Raw genomic sequence first — 24,084 nt, forward strand, 5'->3', positions numbered from 1 at the left:
AAACAGACTGTTGCCTTGCTATCAGTGGCAGAAATAGAGGCCCAACAGTGGATGATTTAACGTCCCCCTGCATGCTTCGGCCCGACTCTAATAAGCGCTGAATTGTTCACAAAAATAGGGAGAAAAACCAGAGAGGGTGAAAAGATAGAAATCCATTTGTGAGTCTCGCCTGCTACCATTTGCATGGCGATGAAGGCCCCGAGTGTTCAGCAGCGTTGAGATGCGAGTCTCAGACAATAGAGCCTGTGTTTGTTCTTCTCCAGGAAGTTTGAAAAGGGCAGAGGAGGGGAGTGAAGAAGAAGAAAAGGGGAGGTCGTCAGCGGAGGGGGATTACGCATTGTGAGAACCACGCGCGTTTCGCATCTGCTATTGTGGCGACTGAATTGCTTTCCAGTACCAGGGTATTTAGTCAAGCAGATTGTGTTTCTTTACAGCCCGGGATGATCTCTCTTGACGGCGTTTGGTGAAGTGGCTTGAGGGACAGCAGCATCACACAAACAGGTGGGTGTGTTGAAGTCTGCCATATGAGCTATAAGTGATGCTCTTTACTCAGAAGATATTCAGAGGCAGTTTTATGTTTTGTCCAGGAAGAGATAAAATACAAAGAGTGGCGAGATGTTTGAACATAAAAGCAGCAACAGAAATGCTGAAATTCATGATAAATGAATGCAAACTAGTCTAAAGGAGTCCAGGGGGTCTTTGTGTGTTCACAGCAAGAAATCTGTCATTTTCTGTACTTTTGAAAAGGGGCTGCTGGCGTTTAAGCAATGTTGTACCATCTGAAATAACCAGTGTTGGGCAAGTTACTGAAAATGTGTAATTAGTTATAGATACTACTATCATTAAGTTACAGAGTTACAGCATTTTAAAAGCAACTAGTTACCAAGGCTGAGTATTTCCCACAACACAATGATTTGATATGTATCTCGATACAGAGGCCGCGATACGATGCAAATTTATGATATACATTAAATAATGACCTACTCAGAATTCACTATAACAGCTGTTCTTTATTGTTGAGAATAACAGCAGAGGATCTTACGACTTAAAACACTTCAGTTCAGGTCCTCAGAGACCCTAGAAATACATTAAAATATTTGAACCCCAGAGCTATGGCTATGGTGGTATTGTGAACAGCACCATTGGTCATCTGTCTTTCAAAACTGTCATCACAGCTTTGCAGCCGAATGGATTCTGTAAGATCTGCATCGATACATGTATTTGCAAGGAGAACATGACGATAAATTGCCATATCGATTTTTTTGAGCACAGTTCTAGTAGTTACTTGGTAAATTAACTTTAGCGTTACTTTTTATTCTGCTTCTATCCTCAGGTTAATGTTCACATTATTTTGAGTTGCTTGCGGCAGAATTGTGTTGGGACAACTCGCACGTTTCAAATAACACTGTTGTCATATTCAATAAAGGTATTTTTAATGATTGCATCTCTTAAGGTAACAGACTCAACAGTTGATTTGAGGCATGTCAATCACAACCAACCTGTCTATCAGTCTACTAGTTCGGCTAACAGGTCGTGGAGCAGGCGGCGTTTTAAATGAAGCCTGGTCTATTTGTTTGGATTGTCTCCTCCTTGGTCGTCATTGTCTGTAGCACTCTGCGCTCCCTAACACATGCCTTTATATAATTGTAACAGATTTAATACATCTCAAAAGTAAACATATATGTTACTAGTTATGATAAATAGCAGTGGTGTTCCAGTAACGAGTTGCTTAGTAACCCATTAGTCCCAATAACTGACAGTTTTAAATACTCAGAAGTGATTTCATAAATACGTGATGAAATTGTGAAAAACTTTTTTTTAAGTCAGATCTCAGACCTCTATCATTATTTTATTCATCCCATATTGAGAAGCCGATTTCTGTATTCAGGCCTTTAGTTTGCAACAACACACAACCTTTCAATGCAACCCGTCTTTGGAAATTGAGCGTTAAATTCCTTTCAGAGGTTATTCCAAATTAAATGATGATTTTACAGTTTTACAAACTTTCTTCAATAAGGTTTAAGCTGCCATTTTGCTCTGTGAAATAACTCGACGCCCTTAACTCGAGGGCAGTAAACAGGGCAGTGAAAACACACCACACAACCAGAGCTCATGGGAGAGAAATAATTAAATAATTAAATGTCTGGATACCGTTAACATAATGTGGCATTTCAGTACAATCCCAGCCAAAGGCCCGTAAACAATATGACTGAAACACTGGGGGGCACAGGGTCTTCATACTTTACTTTTAAATGTGTGAGTTATGATGATTGTCTGTTCGTGATGCTGCCCATGTCTGATACTCCCTGAAACAATCTGTCAAACATTTTGTCACAATCTTCTCCTTATCACCCACTTAAGGCTTACAAGATAAACCTCTCTAGTTAATATCCAAGTGTCTGTCTTTTTTTTTTATCCTTTGGTAAAGTTTTAGGCAGGCATCGGTTAATTGTTTTCCATGAAAAGAAGGAAGACATGTCCCATCACTGATTACTGTCGGTGCGAGTTTCGTGACACTCTGCTAACCAGCCATGATTTCCACTTGTGCACATAATAAAATCAAACAAATTACTTACTAGCAAGTACATGATGGCTTGACGTTCCCCTGTTGTTTCGAGCTCGGTCTCTGGACTCATTTGAGGACCTGATTTAGGAAACATGAACTGCGTGTCAGTCAGCGTTGTTGTTTCACAGAGCCGAACAGTAAACAAGTCTCATGATAGGTTCCCAAATGACCAATTAAGGACAGTTTGTCTTGGAAGGGTGATCTGAGAGAAGCAAGCCTTAACGGATGGATTTTTGGAAAGAATGCAGGATAATGATTTAATGAGTTTGAAGTCTAAATATACACTTTTCTTACTTTACTCACATTTTTTACTTTACCTTTATTTTTTAAATTGATCCACAAGGCCAAGTCAGAAGATGAATGCACAAAGAACCACATCATTAATCGTCATATTACGTTAGCATCCTTAGCAGTTAGCGTCGGCGGTGCAGATTGATATTGATCGTGTCATCCACAATGTCAAGCAGAAGCTGCCTTTTTCTTTATTGCCGTGTTTTAACATTTGCATTGGCACATTAGACACATTTTAACGGCACCCTGGAACCATTTCCACAACAGAGTGACATTTTATTAGCTAGAACACATCACCATATAGGAAAATAATGTGACGGTCTCAGCGCATCTAGTGCTTAACATTGTGAGACTGCAGCTCATTGTCATTCTGTCATGCGGTAGAGCAGCGTTCAGTACATACAGGCTACAGGAAGTTGGAAATGGGAGGAAGGCCTATTAGAGGTAATGAATGGCCATCAACCACAGGGCACTCTGCATGTACTGCGTGTCACGGTGAAATGAGAATTTCTTTTGCGAGGACACAATTGACCTTAGAGTTCAATGATGTTTCTTTTCTTATTTTCACTTTCTTTCGATTTTTCTCAGAACATGTACGCCTGTAAATGTAAAGTAATGGGTTTAGAGTATGAAAGGTCTATTGCCATATTTGACGCTTTTAAAAGCAGACTTTGGCAGGATCATCATTATTGTCAACCACCATCAAGCTAGCTGTCATGCACGGACATGTGTTTTACTTGCTCCCTAATACCTTTGCTATATACAGACCTGGAGGGAGGATTTTTTTCCCCCTCCTTTTTTTTTTAAGGAGGGCATACTCATTATTTCCCCAGAATTTCATCACTTATTTCGAGAAAGGCCAATCTTGTTAAATTGGCACCTAAACATCTGTTGACCTGTGCACTACTCCAGCCACATCGGTAGAGCCTGATACCCCCAGGACGATTTTTTAAGCAGACTCCTTGGCATGTTGGCAGCTGTGCAGTTGCTTAGAGTAACATCATCTAGGGCTGTTGTCTACATTTGGCTCAAGGCGTTCAGTTTGGGCGCGTGCTTGGCAGCCCTATGAGAGACCATAACGGCTCACGATTCACTGGCCACTAATTGGAATGTCACTCCGCAATGCTCCAAGATATGAAAACGACCCCGTAAAGAGGTACATAAGCACAAACACATACTTTCATTCATGAACTGTATCGAAATTGAATTCCAGCAACAAAAGCCCTCATCGGTAATTGATTGTACCAGCTCATTACAAATGGGTCCTGACGGCTAATTTACTTTTACAAGATTAAACATGAACATTATGAGCTGTTAAAGCATTAATACTGAATCTACTCCAACTGCTGAAACGACTTCCTGCACTAGATTTTTTAAATTTCCACCGAGACCACCCATGTAAAAAAAAAAATGTATGCACTTGCATTTCTGTGAAACACTTTGGTTTAAAGCACCCATGCTGTGGTACTGTATACATTATGTGCAGATATTAGAGTGTCAAAATCTCTAATAAAACAGTTTGGAATTACTGCTGATGTGACCTCAATCCCTTCATAACAACTGATCCCGCTGAGTGCTGATGCATGGTTGAACCTTGACTGAAGAGCAGCAAAGTTGGGTTGAAGGACTTGCAGTATGTCAAGGCAAATAGTTGGTGTTGCTATTCACACATACAGACATGTATGAAAGAAAGAGTAGAAAGACAAGTCAAGGAAACACACCTACGCTGCATGAAATATACTTTGAAAATAAACTTTCTCCTGTGCTAGTGGAAAGTGATAATTTCCTTTGAGCAAAAGGTTGTGATGTCAATCAAGCCTCGACACCAGTGATCCCTCTTGGAAACAATGGATGACAACAATGTGATTCATGCCTTATTTTAGTCTGTGACAGTGACATGCTGCACAAAGTTGACAGATGATAATTACTGCTGCTAGTAGAAAGAAAAGAAAATGAACATGTATAAAAAAAGATACATACAGATATAAAGAGTTAACTGACACATCTCTTCATTTAAAGTCTTCAGCAGTGACGTCAGCTCAAGTTCTTGTATTTGTGTTGTTCAAACTAATCTGCTGTTCCGTCTGACTTTCTCCGTCCTTACACTCTTGGCCCTGATCTTGGTCCTGATTATAATTGGAGCATTGATTTGACTCATGGTTTGTCAGAGGCATGTGTGTCTTTGTTTTCCATGTCTGGGGAGACATTGATCTAATTAGAAGTCTTCATTAGTCATCTGCAGAGTGCAGTGTCATGCTTAAAGAATGATGTTCAGGCCCTGCTCCCCCCTCGTGAAACACAATACCAGGCCTTGTCTGAATTACAAAACAGAGGGCTGTTTTCAGCTGCCAGTTCAGGACTGCAGGATGCAAGACAATGAAACTCGGCTCTGGCTTTTTAATGCTGAAATGTGCTATATGTCTAAGTTGTTGTTGTGCAATGGATTTGACTAACGCTAAATTAAATCATTATAAAGTTTATTTAGAGCAGTGGTTCCCCAACCTTTTCTGTCAGTACTAACCTCCCTATTTCAGCTATTTATTATGTATAGCTGACATTAAATGTTTAAACCATTATCATGAAGTAAAGGCTGAAAGTTATTTAAAAAAAGGGTTAAAATGTCCAACATACAGTAAGCTGAAAGACAAACTTTTATCCGTATTGATGAAATGAAAACTATTTCAACCATCCCTTTAGTGACGCTAACAATGACTTTAACCATCCATCACATCATGTTAAGCTAACGTTGAACAATTTCGGCCATTCATTCTTAAATCAAAGTGAAATACAGTTAATAAATGGTTGAAATGTTTGACCTTACTTCTTACATTTTTGACTTCAGCTTAACATAATGGTCCGATAATAAAAATCCGACAAGCTGCAGTTTACTCTTAACAATTCCAACCTTCCATCCGATATTTTTCACCAACAGTTCATTACTTTGAGCCGACTATTTGAACAGTTCATTTGTGAAACATACCTGCCTTTTGGGCATGGTGAATCAAACAAAGACTTTTGGATATTGTTTCATTCAAGTAATGTCCATGCTGTGTAATCAAATATTTACCCTACATGATCTTTACATTGTGAAGCAACTGCAAAAAAGTACACGTTCACTAAGTTACTCAACTTTTTAATGTACAGCATGCTCTAACTCAAACTGAAAACCAAACTTAAAACCCTCTCACTAATGTCAGATATCAATGCACAGCCTCTAAATGTGGCTTTGTCATTTAAAGCATATTAATTGTTTTACATATTACATATCTTCGTAAAATGAAAGACTGTGTATTTGGACATTATCCTAGACTGATACTGATTTCAATTTTATTCCGTTTGCAATCTCTGTGCCCTGCTAAAAATCCTCACTGCAGTCATTAATTAAATTGTTAACTTTTATTTCAGAGACATGAGCATGCATACAAACCACGTCTTAACAAGATGGGATACAGCCCTGCCGGGATCATGAATTACTGCGCTGTCGAATGAAGAATTGGTAGCACTGGAACGAGTGATACCTCTTTCTTCTTTCCAAAAAAAAAAAACCATGGGAAGTGCAGAGGAAATTCAAATGGAAATGCACGGATGGTCAGTAAAAATGAGCATATCCAGGGTTTTGGCCATGGTGACGGTCTTTTCTATGATTCCTGGCGGGGTGCTGAGCGATATAAGAGGTACTAAGGGCCTGGAAGCCCAACAAATGGCCCAGGGGTCCACTCATCTGCATCGCCGCCTGAAGAGAGGCTGGATCTGGAAACAGCTGTTTGTCCCCGAGGAAGATCCCACTCTGCGAGTTATTGGCCAGGTACCGCTTCTGTTTGAACGTCCTCCATGTCCTTGATACGGTACTTTCCTCAGTCAGTGCATGTCGTCTGGTAACCTCTGAAATAAAAACAAGCTTTAATTTCACCCTCCTCTTTTTATGCAGCTAAAGTCTGACTCAGACCGAGGCGAGTTTTCTATCAAGTACATACTCTCAGGAGAAGGTGCCGGCGATGTCTTTGAGATAGATGAGTATTCTGGGGAGATCCGGGCGCTGAAAAAGCTCGACCGAGAGGAAAAGGCCTTCTACGTCCTTCAAGCCCAGGCTATCAACAGGAGGTCCAATGAGCCAGAGGAACCCCAGTCTGAGTTCATCATCACGGTTCAGGACATCAATGACAATGTCCCCCAGTTCCAGAACGAGCCATATGTGTCCAGCATCCCTGAGATGTGTCCAACGGGTATGTTGCAGAAAGATGAGACACTGGTAACAGTGAGTCAGGATGTAGAATTCAAGTGTGTGTCAACTCGTCGATACCACACATAAAATACAATTACTGTGGTTTCATCCAAGTCCAGACATTGACATTCGTTTAGACTCAGACATTTTGATTTGTCAGGGAAATGTGGATTAAAGGTAATACTCATGAAGAAATCTGTTTCACTTACAAATAGCCAACTGTATTTTATTGAAAAGATAACAACTTATTGGCTTTATAGTTTTAAGGGATATAACCTACTTCGCAATTGAATTTCATTAACTTAAATCTCCCAGAAAACAATGAGTAGAGGTTATATGAATGTCTGTCATCTGTCCCCACTCAGGAAGTCAAAAGTATTGGATTCTGAAGGGTAGCTCTGGTGCCTTAAATTTCTAAAATAATGTTATTATATCCACTGCCCTTTCATACCACAAACATTACCATTTCAATTTATATGTAATCTGCTTTTGTAGCATAATATCTTGCCCATAATAAATCATAATGCATTTGACTTGGAAAGAGAAAGTGAGAGGGTAAGGTGGAAGTGTGGGCTACTGGAAATAAGAAATCCTGTGATAAATTCCCTGCCTGTGAGAGAGAGAGAGAGACAGAGTGCTTTCTGGGGGGAAAATAGAACAAGATAGACAAGAGGACTGAGGGAAAAGAAAGATAGCGTGGAAAGCAAGGTGAGAAGAAGGATATGGTCGGCGGAGAAAAGGGTAGCAAGTGCGAAAAAGATAGAGAGGTGAAACTGTATCAGAGTGCGAGGCAGAGAAATGGAGGGGCAGGTGGATCGTGAGAGAGACATCGCTGTGGGGCTGGAGAGGCTGTCACACACACCTGCACCGCCTTCCGGAGTTGTGAAAGGCCAACGCTGCTCCCCTCCCCCCCGCCTCCCCCTCAAACACCCCCCCCTCCACTCCTTTTGTCAACATCCCTCCGCTATAACCCTCCCACAACCTCGCCCCCCCCACCCTTCCCTTCTTCCATTTGCACTGCTCTCCCTCCCCCCAGAGCCAGACAGACAGACCCTGCGGGACTGTGGCATAATCACTTTATTTCCCCGTCGACTGGAACTGCAGCCTGAGCTAACTCCGACTGTGTGATCCGCTTCCCCCCCACAGGGACCACAGTGGCCCAGGTGACAGCCACAGATGCTGATGATCCAATGTTCGGAAACAATGCCAAGCTCATCTACACCATCCTGCAGGGGGAACCCTACTTCTCTGTGGAGCCAAAGACAGGTACTGACAACAGATACTGATAACTGTCTTTTAGTCGTATACAGATTTCTTCTAGAAACAGTTTGAGGTGAACTATTTGGATATAATGTTGGACTTGATAGCACTTGGCTTATAAAATGTCACAAATGTTGACAATGTAAGGCCTTTGTGACAGTGAGCTATCCTGTGTTTAGACTCTGTCCCTCTGATACCAAGTCACTTTTGACAAGTTGGACACTATTGCTCACTCTGAGAGTTGTATGAACTCCCAACTTTATCTCTTACAACGACGCTTCATAGATTTAGCCGCTCTTTTGGTCCATTGGGAAAAGAGTCAGTGTTTACACCCGGAAACGGCTCCAACTTATTCCGATGCTTGTGCGTATACAGTACATTATTTACTCGGGGTCAGATTCAGCACCTCCCACACACATTGCTGACCTGAACTGTGAGGAGTTGGGGGAGGAAATTATTGGCGGCAATTTCTTAAATGCGAATAAATCCAGTAAATAAAAGGGCAAATCCAATTTTTTTTTTTTAGGGAGGCAAGAGTAAGTTTTTAGTGAGGAGTGGGCAGCAGCAGATGACTTCGAACCACTAAGTTGTACTTTTTGCTCATGGCTTCAGTTAACCTGCGAGCATTAGTCTGGAGATGTATTTTATAGTTTTGTGATTTTCAACAAATCCCATAAAACATGAAGCCGACATCACATATTGGTTTCTTTAGAGGCGTTGTGAAGCTGAACGATGGGGGTTGCCATTTTGGAAACTCTACCAATTGTGGTAAATCTAGTAACAAACAAAGAGAATGCACTGAGGCTTCTTTGGCCTCTTGGCAAACGGCTACAAGGTGTCCACCTGCCAGTCAACTCAGCCATGCCACGTATTATGCAAATTTATGAATAACTCCGCGCGCTTAATGTAATCCAAAGGCAAGAGTTGTAGAATCATTGACTTGTGCTGCCAGTCTCGAGTGGAAATGCAGTTTTTTTTTTTACTTTTGCATTTTTGCGTTCAGTTGCAAAACCATGTGAAGTAGAACAATCAGATACTGATCACAGCAGCACGATATTTTCAGAGACTCTGAGCTTCCCATCTGAAGGGGGATGTTGAATGAGTGGGGGATGGGGAACATGGCTGCTCTGTGATGATGGTGAATTCTAATTTGTGACTTCTCTCTCTAATGGAATACCACTTTTTCAATCCCAAAAAAATGTTAAAATGTTTTTATAGGCAGACAAGCAGTTTTTTTGTTGGTCTTTTTTTATTGCCCTCCCCAAACGAATGCCTTATACTTGAAAATGATGCCATGCCAGAATGCTTATTCAAATGTGTCCATGATACAACAGTAAGTTACTATAAGTGAAATAAGTGAATGACTGCAAAAAAACTTATGTCATCTTGGGTAAAGACTCAATGACACAGCTGTTAAAATTTTAACTTTCAGTGTAAAATGTTTCTGTCTGTTTCTTGTTGCTGAGAGCTTTGACTTTGACCAGACAGTGTAGCATTGAATAATCTGAAAGCCTTCTCAGTATTTCTTTAGGTATCGATCAAGTTTGCAGACTTGAAGTTATTTGAGTGAGTGTGCAGCTCTCTTCAAGACTTCTCAAGGCAAAGTTTGACTTCAATTTTCATTTTTTTGACCCACAGATGCACTTGACGGTGTCTTAATAAACCCAGTGTCCCTCGTGTATATCTCATCTGTGTGTCTTTCTCCTACACCTGCAGGGATTATTGTAACATCCTGGCCAAACATGGACCGCGAGGCGAGAGAGGAGTACCTGGTGGTGGTGCAGGTGAAGGATATGCTCGGCCTGAGCGGCGGCTACTCGTCCTCCACCACCGTCACCGTCAGCCTCACTGATGTCAACGACAACGGACCCACGTTCCAGCACCGTGAGTTAGTGGTGGTGATGCAAACGGCGACACACACACACACACACACACACACTCAGGGAATCAATGAAAGAGTACAAAGCGTTGCAGACTGCGAGGACGTGTTTAATATTATACCTATGAGGCATTTATTTGATCACACTTCTCTGGTACGGGTGGGTGGTTCCCGCTGCCAGCGCCGCATTCGGCCGTACGCATCTTGTTATTCAGACGGCGAGCTAAAATTAAAAGGATACAGCCGAAGAATGCGCGCGTGAGAGAGCGAAATGGGAAAGGGGATGGGGACGCTCACACGCTCATGTGTCCCCCGCTGGATGAATTTAATCATTCACAGATGAAAGGACATTTGTCATGACCTTTGGAAACAAACCTAGCCTTCTCAGCAATAAACCTCACTAAATGAATGCCCTGGGAGGAAATCAATTCTGCAGAAATGAGACAGCAAGGATGAGACTTTTAACTATTAATGTCACATTCACATTCACTGCTGGTGTTACTGTATCCCATGGATTCCATGTTCAGGCAACAGGCCTTATAAATATTGTATGACCACACTTCACTTTGAACTGTGCCCTCTGTTTTGTCACATAATTGCAAATTATTATCTGCAGGGATTTTTCTCTCTCTCTTCTCTCAAGCAGCTGGTTGCTGTTGAGTCCTCCCAGTTGTGGCAGGCATCCAAATAGAGTCCCTCAAAGACACAATCACATTTTCTCATCTTCTTATTAGAGTTACGCCGGGATTATGTGGAGTCGCCACAGTTTATCACTGACTCACACAAATTGACTCTCCAACACAATGTTCTCCCTTCTTATCACGCTACACACCAGCACACTCACTCGACTATCTATTAACAACTTAACATCAAGTTCTGAAGGGATGATTTAGTTAAGAAACTTTTTGTTGTCATTTTTTTTCTACACACACGAGACAGTATATCATTTTTTGGTTACATTTACGTTACATATTATATTTAAAGATACAATATGTAGATTCCACTACCAGGGGGCTCTCAATCAATACTACAATGACAAAAGATGACGTTGAGGCTGGCAGGGAATCATGAGAGTTCTCTCTGCTAAAGAGTGAGAAGCAGCTACATTACATGCACAAAGATTGCACCAGTAGCTTGCAGGTTGCAGGATATAAACGACGTCATCATCCACTGACGCTGAATTTTCTTGATTATTACCTGCTGCACTACCCCGACTTCTTGCAGAAATGTAACTAGATGGCTTGGGGGAAAAAAATCTGGTTTAAGTCGGGGCTGAAGTAAAGTTCGGCCTTGTGTTCAATTTGCAGCTCACCTCCAAAACGTTGAAATGTTTACAGGAGTTTTTGTGCATGTGTGAAAAGCGCTAATTAAGTGTGTTGAAATATGCTAGTCTGCGTTTCTGTGCAAATACCAAAGTCCTATCTATCAATAAGTAGAGGGTGTGCTTAGTGTATATATTTCTCTAAATGATTATTATTTATTAGTTTATTATTATCTATCACTTGATGACCCTTTTCTTTAACTCTGACTCTCAAATTATTGCAACAAATTAAATTCCCTCAAAGGCGATTAGTAAGTTTATCTGAACTCATCACTGCATTACAAATAAATCAATTTGTTATCATCTAGATTTCATATCCTACTTTACCGTTCAGGCTGATGGTGTCAACATGACTCTTTTTTTTTTTTAACCAGACCTGTACACCTTTGCCGTGCCTGAAAATGCAGCTTTGGGCACCACTGTGGGCAGAATTATGGCACAGGATGGAGACACTGGCACCAACGCCAGAATGACCTACAGCCTGGAGGATGACCTGGAGGAAAGCTCCACCTTTATCATCCAAACAGACCCAGTGACGCAGGAGGGAGTGGTTCTGCTAGCCAAGGTAAATACAAATCAGATATACGATATAATTGTTGTACTTTCACTTAGGGATAAGTAGCCACCAATCATATTGCCCTCAAATCACATCATATCAAATCAGGTGTGCCTGACATTACAGATACCAGCAGGAACTACATTTTGAACAATCATTACACCTGATAAAGGGCAAAGTGACGTATCCTGGCACACCTCAATAACCAGGCAAGCATGCTCACACAGAGACAGATGGCACACAGCAGCACAAGCAATTTTAAACCCACTGCTACACAGGTAGGAAAAAAAAAGAAACAAATTAAATAAGATTCTTAAAAATTAATGAGGCTACCAGACGCTGCAGTGTAACAGCCTGGCACAGGGACCCAATAATCACACACAGACACACACCTGGCAGGAACAGCAGTATCAACACCTCTACAGGTCATAGACGATACGAGCACAGTCTGAGCACATGTGCAAAGTTAACTAGTTTGCTACCACACGACATCAGACAAGGATTACTTTCAATGATTGAACTGATCAGTGCTGACATCTGCCAGTTTCTGCTGTTTGTCACTAGCGCATACCGATTTCTGTATGTTATTGAGTAGGGCAGTGGTTCTCAACCTTTTTGACCTTTCGCTTCGGGACCCTTCCCCCGCGGGTGCTGAGGGGGAGTGTAGATTGATTGACAGACAGTCATAACAATTGACTTAGTTAGATTTCTGACCCTCCTGTCTTTTAAAGATCGCAAGTATACAATTCTCATGGATATCCTAGTTTGTTAGCTTAATGCTAACACATGAACAGAAAATGCCTCTAACTGGCTAACAGAATCAGCATCGCATTGCAATAAATTTAACTTGGTAAACTATCTATTTTACTTAACATACTCAACAAACAAAGCCATATGCACTCGTACTTACTGACATATTTTTTCCTAAACTCTTTGGCGAGAAACTAAAGAAAAACTGCTGACTCATGCTAGTCTGTTCTGCTGCTCTGATCTACCTTGATAAACGGTCAATGTTTTGATCCAGTGACGCTGCATGACTCGCTCTTTATGTCTCAGCTCGATGTATGTTATCCCTCTGCTGCCTGCTTATAGTTGTTGGTGTGCAATGTGCTCATGGGTGCATCTTTCCTCCACTCCTAAGCTTCTGTCTCCGGTATTAAAGAGAAACAAATACACAAGTGCGGCTTGTAATTAGAGTTAATGGAAGCCCATACTTCTTATTTACTTTCTGAAGTTAGCTTGAGTTAAAAAAATATATTTTTTAAATATTGTTTTTTTTTCAAAGACTTGGAAAATCCTTTTTCCTAATTGGCTGTAATTCTTTCATTTAGATTTGACCCTCTGTGATTGTTCAGAGCTGAGCGCTGCGTTTTCAAGTGCCGTAGTTCACTATGAGTTAAATAGAAAGAGGGTGCATGGTACTTTTCTATTCAACGCAGTACTCAACCTGAAGTGTTTAATTAATCTTGTTGTCCTCTCAGACTTCATACTCTTCTCCCCCCTCGTTCAGAAGGCCCGTGCTTCTACTTTAAAGCCCTGGAGATTTCAACTCGATAATGAAATTTATAAAAAAAGAAAAACAATATTGATTCTGTCTGTGAATCATTTTAGGAATGCAGTAATGGTTTGCATGCTGCTTTCTTATTACAAGCATCATAATGTTTATTGAAACCGCAGCATTATTTAAGTACGTGCTCACAGCTGGCAGCTTATTGACATTGACTAAACAATTTTAACATCTAGTCTGGGATGCATCCTGCTCCCAACAGAATAATCAGCTGTCTTAAGTATGAGTTGGCAATACATATTTGGAAAGCTATTACTCTTTAATCTTGCCTAATGAGATTTTTTAGCTGAAGAGCAACCGCATGAGTATGAATTTTAAAAGGGATGTCTTTCCTCCACAGCCGTTGGACTATGAAACTAAAAGACGTTTTGTCATGGCAGCGGAGGCGGTCAACGATCACGTGGACACTCGTTTTCTGCCTTTGGAGGAGTTCACGGACAGGACGACGCTCAAGATCATTGTGCAGGACGTGGACGAGCCGCCCGTCTTCCTCTCGCCGCTCTATGAGTGGAAAGTCCCTGAAAATGCAGCTGTGGGAACGGTGGTTGGCAGTGTTAGTGCTAGAGACACTGACACAGTCAACAATCCCATCAGGTAATGTGAAATGTCTCAAGCAGGAAGAATGGCATCTGCCACCCGACTGCCAGTATGATAATGACGAGGTAGATACCCGAGCTGGTGGGGGCGTAATGTCCCCAGACAGCCTGTCCTAGACAGCTTCCTCCACAGGGTGAAAAATCATTCCATTTCAAATAGTGTTACTGGCTCGGTGCATCCATTTTTACCCTTGATCTCTGGATACCCTGTACATGGTCATATTTATCTCATATTACTTTAGTAGGAAATGAGCCCTGCTGAATAAATCATGACGATTTCTTTTTTTTATACCTCACAGGCTTTTCTATCTATTGCTGTGGTATTATCACAAAGCGACGTGGCTAGGACGTCGGAATGTAATAAAGCACCATACAAGGTGGCATATGGAATTGAGATTTGCAGTCATTTGCAAGTGGAGCACGTTGCAGAGGAGACAGCAGCAGTAGTGGTGCCTGCAGTCCATCTCGACAGAGCTTAAGAGTGGCAGGTGCTGCATATCATCCTCAGCCTAGCGTCTATTACTGTCCCTTTGGTGACAGTGTCTCATTGATTAATAAATTCAGACTGACATTTTAGGGGTTTCCACAGCTCTACTAAATATGATGAAGTTTGCTTTGGTCAAATTGGCTTATTTCCATGTTGTTATCAGCAAAGAGGCTCCCAGAAATGATTCATTACTAGATTAAATTGGTGTTCTAATCACTTATATTAATGAGTGTTTAAAGTATGGTGGTGTAAAGACCAAAAACATTTCTTCAAAGGTCACATATTATTCTCCTTTTGAACAAGTTAAAATAAGTCTCAGAGCTCCCCAAAGCATGTGTGTGAAGTTTCTTGTTCTAAATCCACTCTGATCCTGTATTTGATCATGCCTATAAACCCCTCTATTTCAGCCCTGCTCAGAACAGGCTGTTTCTGTGTCTGTACCTTTAAATGTAAATGAGCTGCGTCTGACCACGCCCCCTCTCTGGAAGGGCTTGGATGTCTTTGGCTTTCTCGCTCCATGCCCTATTGATTATGTTTAGAAGGCAGACTCAGAGGGCAGAACAAACACCTAGCTGTGGGAGTGTCACCCACCTGGGGGAGGGGTTACTGCCCTTTGTGATGTCACGAAGGGAAACTCTCCAAACGGCCTGTTTGAGCACACATTTTCTGAAAAGTGGAGCAGGAAAAAGACAACGAGGATGGACTTTTCTCATAGTTGGGGGGTTTGTAGATAGACTTTTTGCATAATATGACATTTAAATAGAAGGTTTTGGTGCATTGTGAGTGGATAATTAATGCATATAAAGGTTTACAGAGAAGGAAACATGACAGCCTCAGGAATGTGTGTAAAGCTAACAAAGCTTCACCATTTATAGAAATGTGTAGACCTACTTTTAATCACTTTTAAAAAGACTGAATAGAGTTGTTTGCAAGATTTCTAATCAAACTGTTTTTTAATTATATTTCCTGATTAGAAAAATGTTAGAATTCTGCCAACTAAATAGCAAAAACGTTCCTTTAATATAACTGAAAAATTAAACTAGAAAATTTTACTTCTGCCATCTGCGTACGATGCTTTGTTTTCACTGTTTTGCCGTGTCTGTGTCACAATAGCTCATGTGTGTTCTCTCTTTGTTGGATATCTGTCATCGGTTGAAACGTTTGAGATGTCTGCCTAATTAATCTCCCATTGGTATCACAACGTTTTCTTTGTTGTTGCCCAGAAAACAACCTTCCCTGCTAAATATGTGTTTCTGTGATTTTTTCCTTCAGATATTCGATTGACAAAAGGAGCGACACAACAAAAGCTTTCAAGATAGACCCAAACAATGGGACCATTACTGTCGCTAAAGCTTTGGACCGAGAGACTTCAAACTGGCACAATGTTACTGTTGAAGCCAGAGAAACAAGTAAGAAGAATTTCATGTCTTGTACAATAGAATGTTTTTGATTTGGTAAAATGCTGGCAGATTTATCCGCATTCAGCCCTGAAACCCGTCCAGAAATGATTCACTGCAATGTGTTGATGTAATCTATGTCTACAGCTGAGCAGTGACTCACTTCTGCAGTTGACAAATTTAAAATTGAACTTTTGTGCTAACTTAAATTATATATAGAAAAGACAGCTAAACAGAAATGATGAAAAATAATGAACAGTTGACAAATCTGAAAGTAGAAGTAATGAATTGTCAACATTTTTAATTTTAAGTAGTAGTTACTTGTACAAACAGATAACTTAAATGTTTTTTAAAAGTAAACTGAAGAACTATCAAAGATTTAAGAACGTTAGCTTAAAGTTTTGATGAAGTTGCTGAATTTAACTGTTTATATCTTACAAGAAGGTTTAAATGGTTGACCTGGGTTGGGAACCTGAGGGTCACCAGTACAAGTCCCCGTGTAGATGAGCCTGAAAATTGGTCTGGTAGCCGAAGAGGTGCCCCTTCAATTCATGAGCACCTCCAAGATGCCCTTGAGCAAGGCACCGAACACCCAACAGCTCTGTCACTCTGGTTCTTGCAGCCCCCTCACTCTGACATCTCTCCATCAGTGCGTGTCCATAGGATTCTGTTTGTGCATGTGTGTGTATTTCAGCCTATTTGTGTGTGTAGCATGTCTCAATAACAGAGTGTACAAATTCAATGTCCCCTCGCTGGATTAATAAAGTACATCTTCTTCTTCTTCTTTAGCTAAAAAAAAATGATACAATTATTTAAATAATTCAGAAAAACTTTCAGCTTGAGCAATTTATTGAGCTGTTGACAAAAAGTGAATTTGTAAGAAAAGAGGAACAAACTAGCATTCAAGATGCTAGCTAGGAACAATGACTAGCTTGGTGAAATCGCCAAAAGTATGGGATGGTGGAACAATGAGTTTATCTGATGGGCCTTTGGAAGTATTTTTGAAACGTGACTAGAATGATTCTAACCCTCAAATTCCCACCAAAGATGATTGTTTTGTCTATTATTAGTGTTGGTTTGAAAAGGAGCAGGGAAAAGTAGATGCCCTTTTTCATTTTTACTTCCACTGTTGTGTTTGAAGAAGGAGAAACATTCGTCAGTCTTAAGTATTATTTTGTCAGAGCTTTTACAAAACATTTATGATGCATACACCCAGTGGACTTCAGCAAATGTCTATCTTCACTACTGCAGCGCAGAACCATTTATCCTCCTCTGTGGTGGTGTTCGTCAAAGTGCTGGACATAAACGACAATGTGCCAAGGCTTGCAAGAGATTACCAGCCATATATCTGCGAGGGGACACAGGCGGGACAAGTATGTATATTATGATGCACTGATGTTCTGGATTTAATGCATGAAAGTGCGGAAATTATAAACCCAATGAATGGTAGCCGTAAAAGTTGCGGCACATTGTGAGAAAACAATTCCACTATTTTGTTCCTAAATAGTGAAGGACTCATAAAGGACCATTGGTCTATTGTGCATGAATCCATAACATTTTCAGCTGCTGAATGAGATTCTTCACATTTCCCAGAAAGGAAATACCAAGGCCGCATACGATTACGTCGACTTTCTGGGGAATCTGTTTGTGTAATTTCCAGTAATGGGTCTCTTTGTGTTTCAGCTCATTCAGCTGCTCAATGCTGTTGATCCAGACGACCCCGTGGAGGGACACCACTTCTACTTCTCCATGGTCCCTGAGAAGCACATCAATCCAAACTTCACCATCAGAGATAATCAAGGTTATGTTTAATGAAATATTCCACGTATGATACCTCAGTAACTTTTTTTAATTTATTCACTCGTGATTGTTGGTAGCAACTTTGTCCCAGGCTCCGTCAAGACTGAAAGAGCTTCTCTTATTCATGTACTGATGTGTACTTACAGTAATGGTTTAACATTTAGGGATAGGTATTGGCTTTCTTGCCTCGAGTCTAACAACTAAGGAGCATGTTTGACATTTTGGTAAATATGCTCAGCCAAAGAAAAACTCCCATATCTTCTGATTGTGTTGTAAAGTAAATGGTAAATGGACTTGAGCTCATATAGCACTTTAGTCTTCTGACTACTCAAAGCACTTTTACATCACATGTCACACCCACACATTCACACACTGATGGTAGAGGCTGCTTTGTAGTGAGACCATCAGAAGTAACTAATCCTATTCATACATATGCATACGCTGCCAACGAAGCAGTGGGAGCAATTCAGGGTTAGGTGTCTTGCCCAAGAACACTTCAGACACGTGGCTGCAGAAGCTGGGGATCGAACGCCCGACCTTCCAGTTGAGAGACGACCGACTCAACCAACTGGGCCACAGCCTCCCCTGCGCCCCCTCGGTGTTAGTTTTTGTTTAAGACACACAAAAGCAAAGAATAAAAGAAGACCACCGATACTGACAAACGTGGAGGTGATGACAGTAACTCCATAGACACTGAATGATTAAACAGCTGGCTGGAAGCTACGACAGCTATCATCCTAATATGACAGCGATAATGATACGACAACAAAGTCCGTCTGAGATTCACTGTCAAAAAGCAGGCAAAGCTGTTGTATAAAAAGAGGTAAAACATCTCGTTGTTTTCTTCTCACAGCCATGAACCAGTTTGTGAATGACCTTGGTTTGTGCATTTGTTCTGTTTGACCAAGAACTGTCATTTGCATATTACTTATTTGAAGTTTTATGGAGGGGGAAAAAAAGATAAAGCCACATCAAAAGTCTCATTTGGTGGCTGGAATGATGATGATAAACTGTGTCTAAAACACAACCTGTATGAGCAGTTTTGCAACTGTTTGAATTGTTTTTATTAAACACAAATTTAATTTAAAACACTTTGCATGTTTAAGTGTAAATGTGGCACATTTTGTAAGAAAAAGCCTCAGTAGGTTGCACTTTTTGTGGCTGACAGCCTCTAGAGCGAGTGATCTGAGTGTGTTTGCCTTGTAGTCAGTGATCAGTCAACCCCCTTTTTTTCCAAGTGTATAATGAAAATGGGCAGTAAAAATCGAACAGTGTTGTTAAAGTGTGCTGCAGAGGGATGTTTGAATGTGTCCCAATACGTTAGAATGAAACGTATGCAGGTGTACTGAATGGGTGGTTAGCCACGCAGGCACAACAGTCAAGTCAGCAACCAGGTGAAGAATAACGATTCAAAAAAAAAAAAGGAACACATTTGTTAAAACACATTTCCATACGCCAAGAGGCAAATTAGACTTCTAAAAATTTAAGTGGACTGAAGAAGTCTTACAAATGAAGCCAAAGCTGAAACAGTTTTCCTTAATTTGCTTTACACAGAAAATGAGATTCGACAAACTTTCAGAAAGCTCGAGTTGTGTTTTAAATCACATTATATTTGTCACATCACGTATCAATCTACCTAAATTTCTTCGTAAAGCTCCTGTCAGCCTGCCAGGAGTTCTTTGCAGGTTATGAAAAACACTGATATTAATATTAATGCCACTTTATGAGCTACTGGAGCGAGGAAGACTGTTAGTGACAAGATTGACTATTTCTATATGATTCTTTTTAATACCAGAAACAGCCGGTTTGGGTAGGTTTCATTCAGTCACTAACAGCACACTGCAGAATATTTTTTTAAAATTTTTTAGCCTTTTTGCCTCTAGTGGACAGGACAGCTGAAGAGAGACATGACATGTTGGGAGGAGAGAGTGGGGGAGGACATGCAGCAAAGGGCCGAGGTCGGACTCAAACTTACACATAACCGCTAGGCTATCTGCGTTTCAAACTGGAAACATATTTGATGAGTCATATCTTTTACTTTCTAAAAAATATTTGATTTTTTCGTTGAAAAGTAAACAACTTACACATGTACAGCGTAAAGAGGTGTCACTCTGTCCACAGGGGGCGTAAAAATCTAGCAGACATTGGAGTCAGTGTGCTCATTTATTTTTCAAGTATTCTGAAAAGCTTTTTCATTCACTTCACTTTTAGACAATACAGCCGGCGTTGTTGCACGCAGGAGTACTTTCACCCGCAAGGATCGAACCCAGTACCTCCTGCCTGTTGTGGTGGCGGACAGCGGCTCTCCAGCCCTCTCCAGCACCACCACTTTAACCATCAGCGTGTGCAGCTGCCAGCCGGCCGGACACTGTCCCACAGGGGGGGTGGAGGCCCTCGCTCTGTCTATGGGTGTCAGCCTGCAAACCTTGTTAGGGCTTCTGGTCTGCCTGGTCACTCTCACAGGTATGCAAGCATGCTCTTAATTTGTGTTTTTGTCCGACTGAAGTCCACAAATCAAAATGATTAGCCTATAAAATTGAGATCTTTAAAAATAAAGCTGAGAATTATTTTTGGAGATTTGTCCATTGGAAGTTTTAGCCATCTGTTATCATCGAAGATTCTATAATGAAGAAAATGAAAAACTAAGGCTGCAGATTAGTGCATTTAATTAAAAATGTACAAATATGGAGCCCAAAACTGACAACTGTTAGGGTCACAAAACTAAACTGAATACAAGAATAAGTGAATGAATACATTGATAAATAATACTGTTTTTACATATTTATTTTTTTGGGGGGGTTTGCCTTTATTTGATAGGACAGTGGGAAACCAGGGAGAGAGAGTGGGGAATGACCTGCAGGAAAGAAGACAGAGGTCAGACTTGAACCTGGGCCGCACACTTGAAGGATTATATCTTCCACACATTGGGCGGGACCTAACCACATAGCCATCATGGAACCAATAAATAAAACTTATACGTGTATAAAGTAAGAAACCGAATTTGAGAAATATGAAACGTACTTTACTCATTTTTCCATCTTTCCCCATTGATATCGTTTTTCTATTTTCCTCATTTTTGTTTACCTAATTCCTCAATGAAACTCCAGAAGCTGCTACACCTTGAATCAACTGTATGACTGTTGCTCCATGAAGTCTTACAGCAGTAAAATCATCTGGCAGGCTAATGCTATCAAAGTTAGCTTGCTAATGCTACATGGAAGTATACAGTATTTGCATGTTTTTTTAAATTAGAAAATAGACATCAGTCATCAGTTAGTGTCAACGAGCAGAATGAATTTCTGGTCATTGATAGAAAAGAGAGACAGGAAGTTGAAGATGACGACAACAACTTTATGTACAATTCTAAACAATATGTCCCAGCTCACATTTTGTAGTGTTAGCACCCCGGCTAAAGCTACTGTCAACAGAGCTTTCATATTGATTTCTTTTTCTTTTTAACTTAATTTTCATTTTATTTATTGATGTATTCATATCAGATGTTTTCCAATCTTTTAATTCTATTCTGGGCTCCATTTATAAACCCGACAGGCTTGCCAGATGACAGGGTGTTCAAACTATCAGATCAGATCGAGAGGTGATTTCTTTTTGTAATTATACATGGCTAGACCTTTAACAACTTCTTAAGGTCCAGAACAATCCGAGAGTAAAAGGCAGATACACAGATGGTTGTTGAAACAATGGTAACACGGAAGAAGAAGAAAAGAATTACAGAGAATTATCCAGAGGGTTGTGTTCCTGGAGAGCTGCATCTTCAAACACCAAAGATCTTGTTCTGCTGATCTTTTTGGCAAGGGTTGTCAGGGAGATTGACAAGACTGACGTTTGGCTGAACATGATTATTCCCTCTAAGAGGCATGTTGCAAATGTAGTTTGTTTTGTTTACAAGAGCATTGGAAGAGTACTAGAGAGATGATTGTTTTTTTGCACTGTGGCTTCAGAAGTAGTTTCCCTGGTGATGTAGAGTGATATTTCCAAAAGACAAACACTTTTAGCTTTGAATAATAAAGCATCTGTGATGATTTACCACGACGCTGACGGCTGAGCTTACCAACTTATCCAGTGTTGAAGAGTTACTTTATGTCTCTCTGAGTTCTGGAGTTAGAGAGATAATAAAACAATGCTTTTCTCACTGTCATTTGTTGTTAAGAAGAAGGTCGTTCTTTTTCAGCGGATCTGTTGAGCTTAAGCAGTTCCAGCCTCACATCATTTTGGCAAGTATCAAAACGTGTGCTGAACAGCAGGATTCTTCATTAACAAATTTGCACTTTCATTTGACTCCCCGTTTTAAAAACTCACCAGTGTGCCTTTAACACACACTTTTAAAATGCTGAACGCTTGCAGAGCAATGATGTCGGGTAATGAGCGTATTGGTTGCAATACATCAGCAGCAATGCCACCCTGGGACATTGATGGGTTTGCATAGTGAAGAGCTTTATTATGACCTCGGCTGCTTTGTGTCCTCCCTATGCCCATCACATGAAAGATTAATGGCAATACCTGCTATGCTAACATTGTGTCGGATGAGCACAAAAGCCCGTGAAAACAATCAAGCATTCTTTCAGCATTCTGTGCCACATGGAGAGAAAAAAAAAACTTTGTGTGCAAGGTGAAATTAAAAAAATAATTCATAGCCTAATTAACACTCGTTTTGTGTTATGCATCCACAACAAGCACAGAAAAACAAATCTGGCTGCTATTATTTTCCACCCATGCTCCGACACCCGGGCTGCTTTTTCCCTCACAAAGCTCATGCCCTGGTGTTTAGCTGTAATGATCTCCCGCTGTGTTGTGTCTGCAGTGCTGTCAGTTCTAATGCTGATGCTGAGGAGACACAGGCGGAAGCAGCAGGAGGGCCTGGAGGTGGAGGTGAAGGAGCTGGAGCTGCCAGAGACGGTGTCGCAGAAGGTGCTGTATTACGGGGAACTCGGGGGAGGAAGAGCTAACCTGGACTTCTGCCAGCCTGTGGTTCCGCTGCGCCCCCACCCCAGGAGGAAGGAGAGGAGGCTGCGGAGGGAGGACGTCCGAGCAAGCATACGGATGTCCCTCCGGGAGTCGCACCTCATCGGGCCGGAGGATGATGTCTTCAGGCAGTTTATCCTGGACAGGCTGGCAGATGCAGATCAGGATCCCTACGTTCCCCCATTCGACTGCTTAAGAACCTACGCTTACGAGGGGTCAGGCTCTCCCACTGGGTCCCTGAGCTCGCTGGACTCTTTGGAGCTTTTACCAGAGCAACCTGTTCGTAATTCCAGACCCTGCTTGGTGAGACTCACCCCTTGGTATGGGGGAGGAGAGGAGGACACCATCTTCTAAAAGGGGTTATCTTATAGAAGGGCTGTTCTTCCTTTTGGCTGTTTCCCCCTTTTTTCAAAATCTTTATGGTAAGCTAAGCTAACTGGCTACTGGCTGGAGCTTCATATTTATTATACAGAGAAGGAGCGCTATCAGTATTCCAAAGTTACTCAGCAATTAAGCAATGTAATGCTTATAATTAACCCTTATATAATGGCATGTATCCATTTTGTCTGGTGATTTTTTTTTACTCTGTTTAAACATGAATTACATAATTTAAACCATTAGTATGTTATCTACAATTACGCTAAAGTGCACTTATAACAATTTAAGCTCTGCTTGAAGATTAAGTTCGACTGTGTCAGTGCCTTAAATTAAAATGAAAGGATCTCTCTTCTGTACTCATTCATATGGAACAACCAATGTCATCCATGCTATCTCACCTGTATCATTCATCGGTTTTAAAATGGGCAGTTTGCCTCCGTTCACAATTCTCTGTTTGATGCAACTTATTGTTTGACCAATTGGGGCATGGCGACATGATTGACAACACAGTGAGTCAAATTTTTCAAATTGGTATAGCAAACATTTCTGCAATCTTTTCCTGTTGTTTTACGTAACAATGCAACATTTTTATTAGATATGGCAAATTGTCATAAAAGTCATAAAAACATTACTTTTTTTGATGCAACATCGTCCTTTATCTGTCGTTGGTGGAGAAAAAAAACGAGTTAGAAAGAGAGAACATTTTGCACGTGGAGGAAAATCAGAACTGAGAAAACTGGGCCCTCGTTTGTGAAAGGACATCAAACATGCAAGTCTGTATAGC

The 24,084-nt window shown here is 40.9% G+C and overlaps 1 protein-coding gene across 2 annotated transcripts; it reads left to right on the forward strand.

Annotated features, from left to right (window-relative positions):
• The first annotated feature begins 310 nt into the window (after nucleotides 1-310).
• On the forward strand, nucleotides 311-23,664 carry cdh19 (cadherin 19, type 2). 2 transcript variants are annotated; one of them, XM_061064432.1, is made up of 13 exons: nucleotides 311-501; nucleotides 6,263-6,662; nucleotides 6,786-7,080; nucleotides 8,226-8,345; nucleotides 10,056-10,223; nucleotides 11,914-12,104; nucleotides 14,003-14,256; nucleotides 16,018-16,154; nucleotides 17,394-17,515; nucleotides 17,826-17,943; nucleotides 20,154-20,405; nucleotides 22,132-22,174; nucleotides 22,762-23,045. In XM_061064432.1, exons 2-13 carry the CDS (start codon nucleotides 6,405-6,407, stop codon nucleotides 22,904-22,906), a joined length of 2,103 nt encoding a protein of 700 aa, XP_060920415.1. In that variant the 5' UTR covers nucleotides 311-501; nucleotides 6,263-6,404; the 3' UTR covers nucleotides 22,907-23,045. The 2 variants fall into 2 exon arrangements, with proteins under 2 accessions (XP_060920415.1, XP_060920411.1); XM_061064428.1 differs by lacking the exon at nucleotides 22,132-22,174 and having other exon boundaries at nucleotides 315-501; nucleotides 22,762-23,664.
• The last annotated feature ends 420 nt before the right edge of the window (nucleotides 23,665-24,084 follow it).

This window comes from Labrus mixtus, chromosome 19 (assembly GCF_963584025.1).
Source record: "Labrus mixtus chromosome 19, fLabMix1.1, whole genome shotgun sequence".
Classification (NCBI taxonomy): Eukaryota; Metazoa; Chordata; class Actinopteri; order Labriformes; family Labridae; genus Labrus; species Labrus mixtus.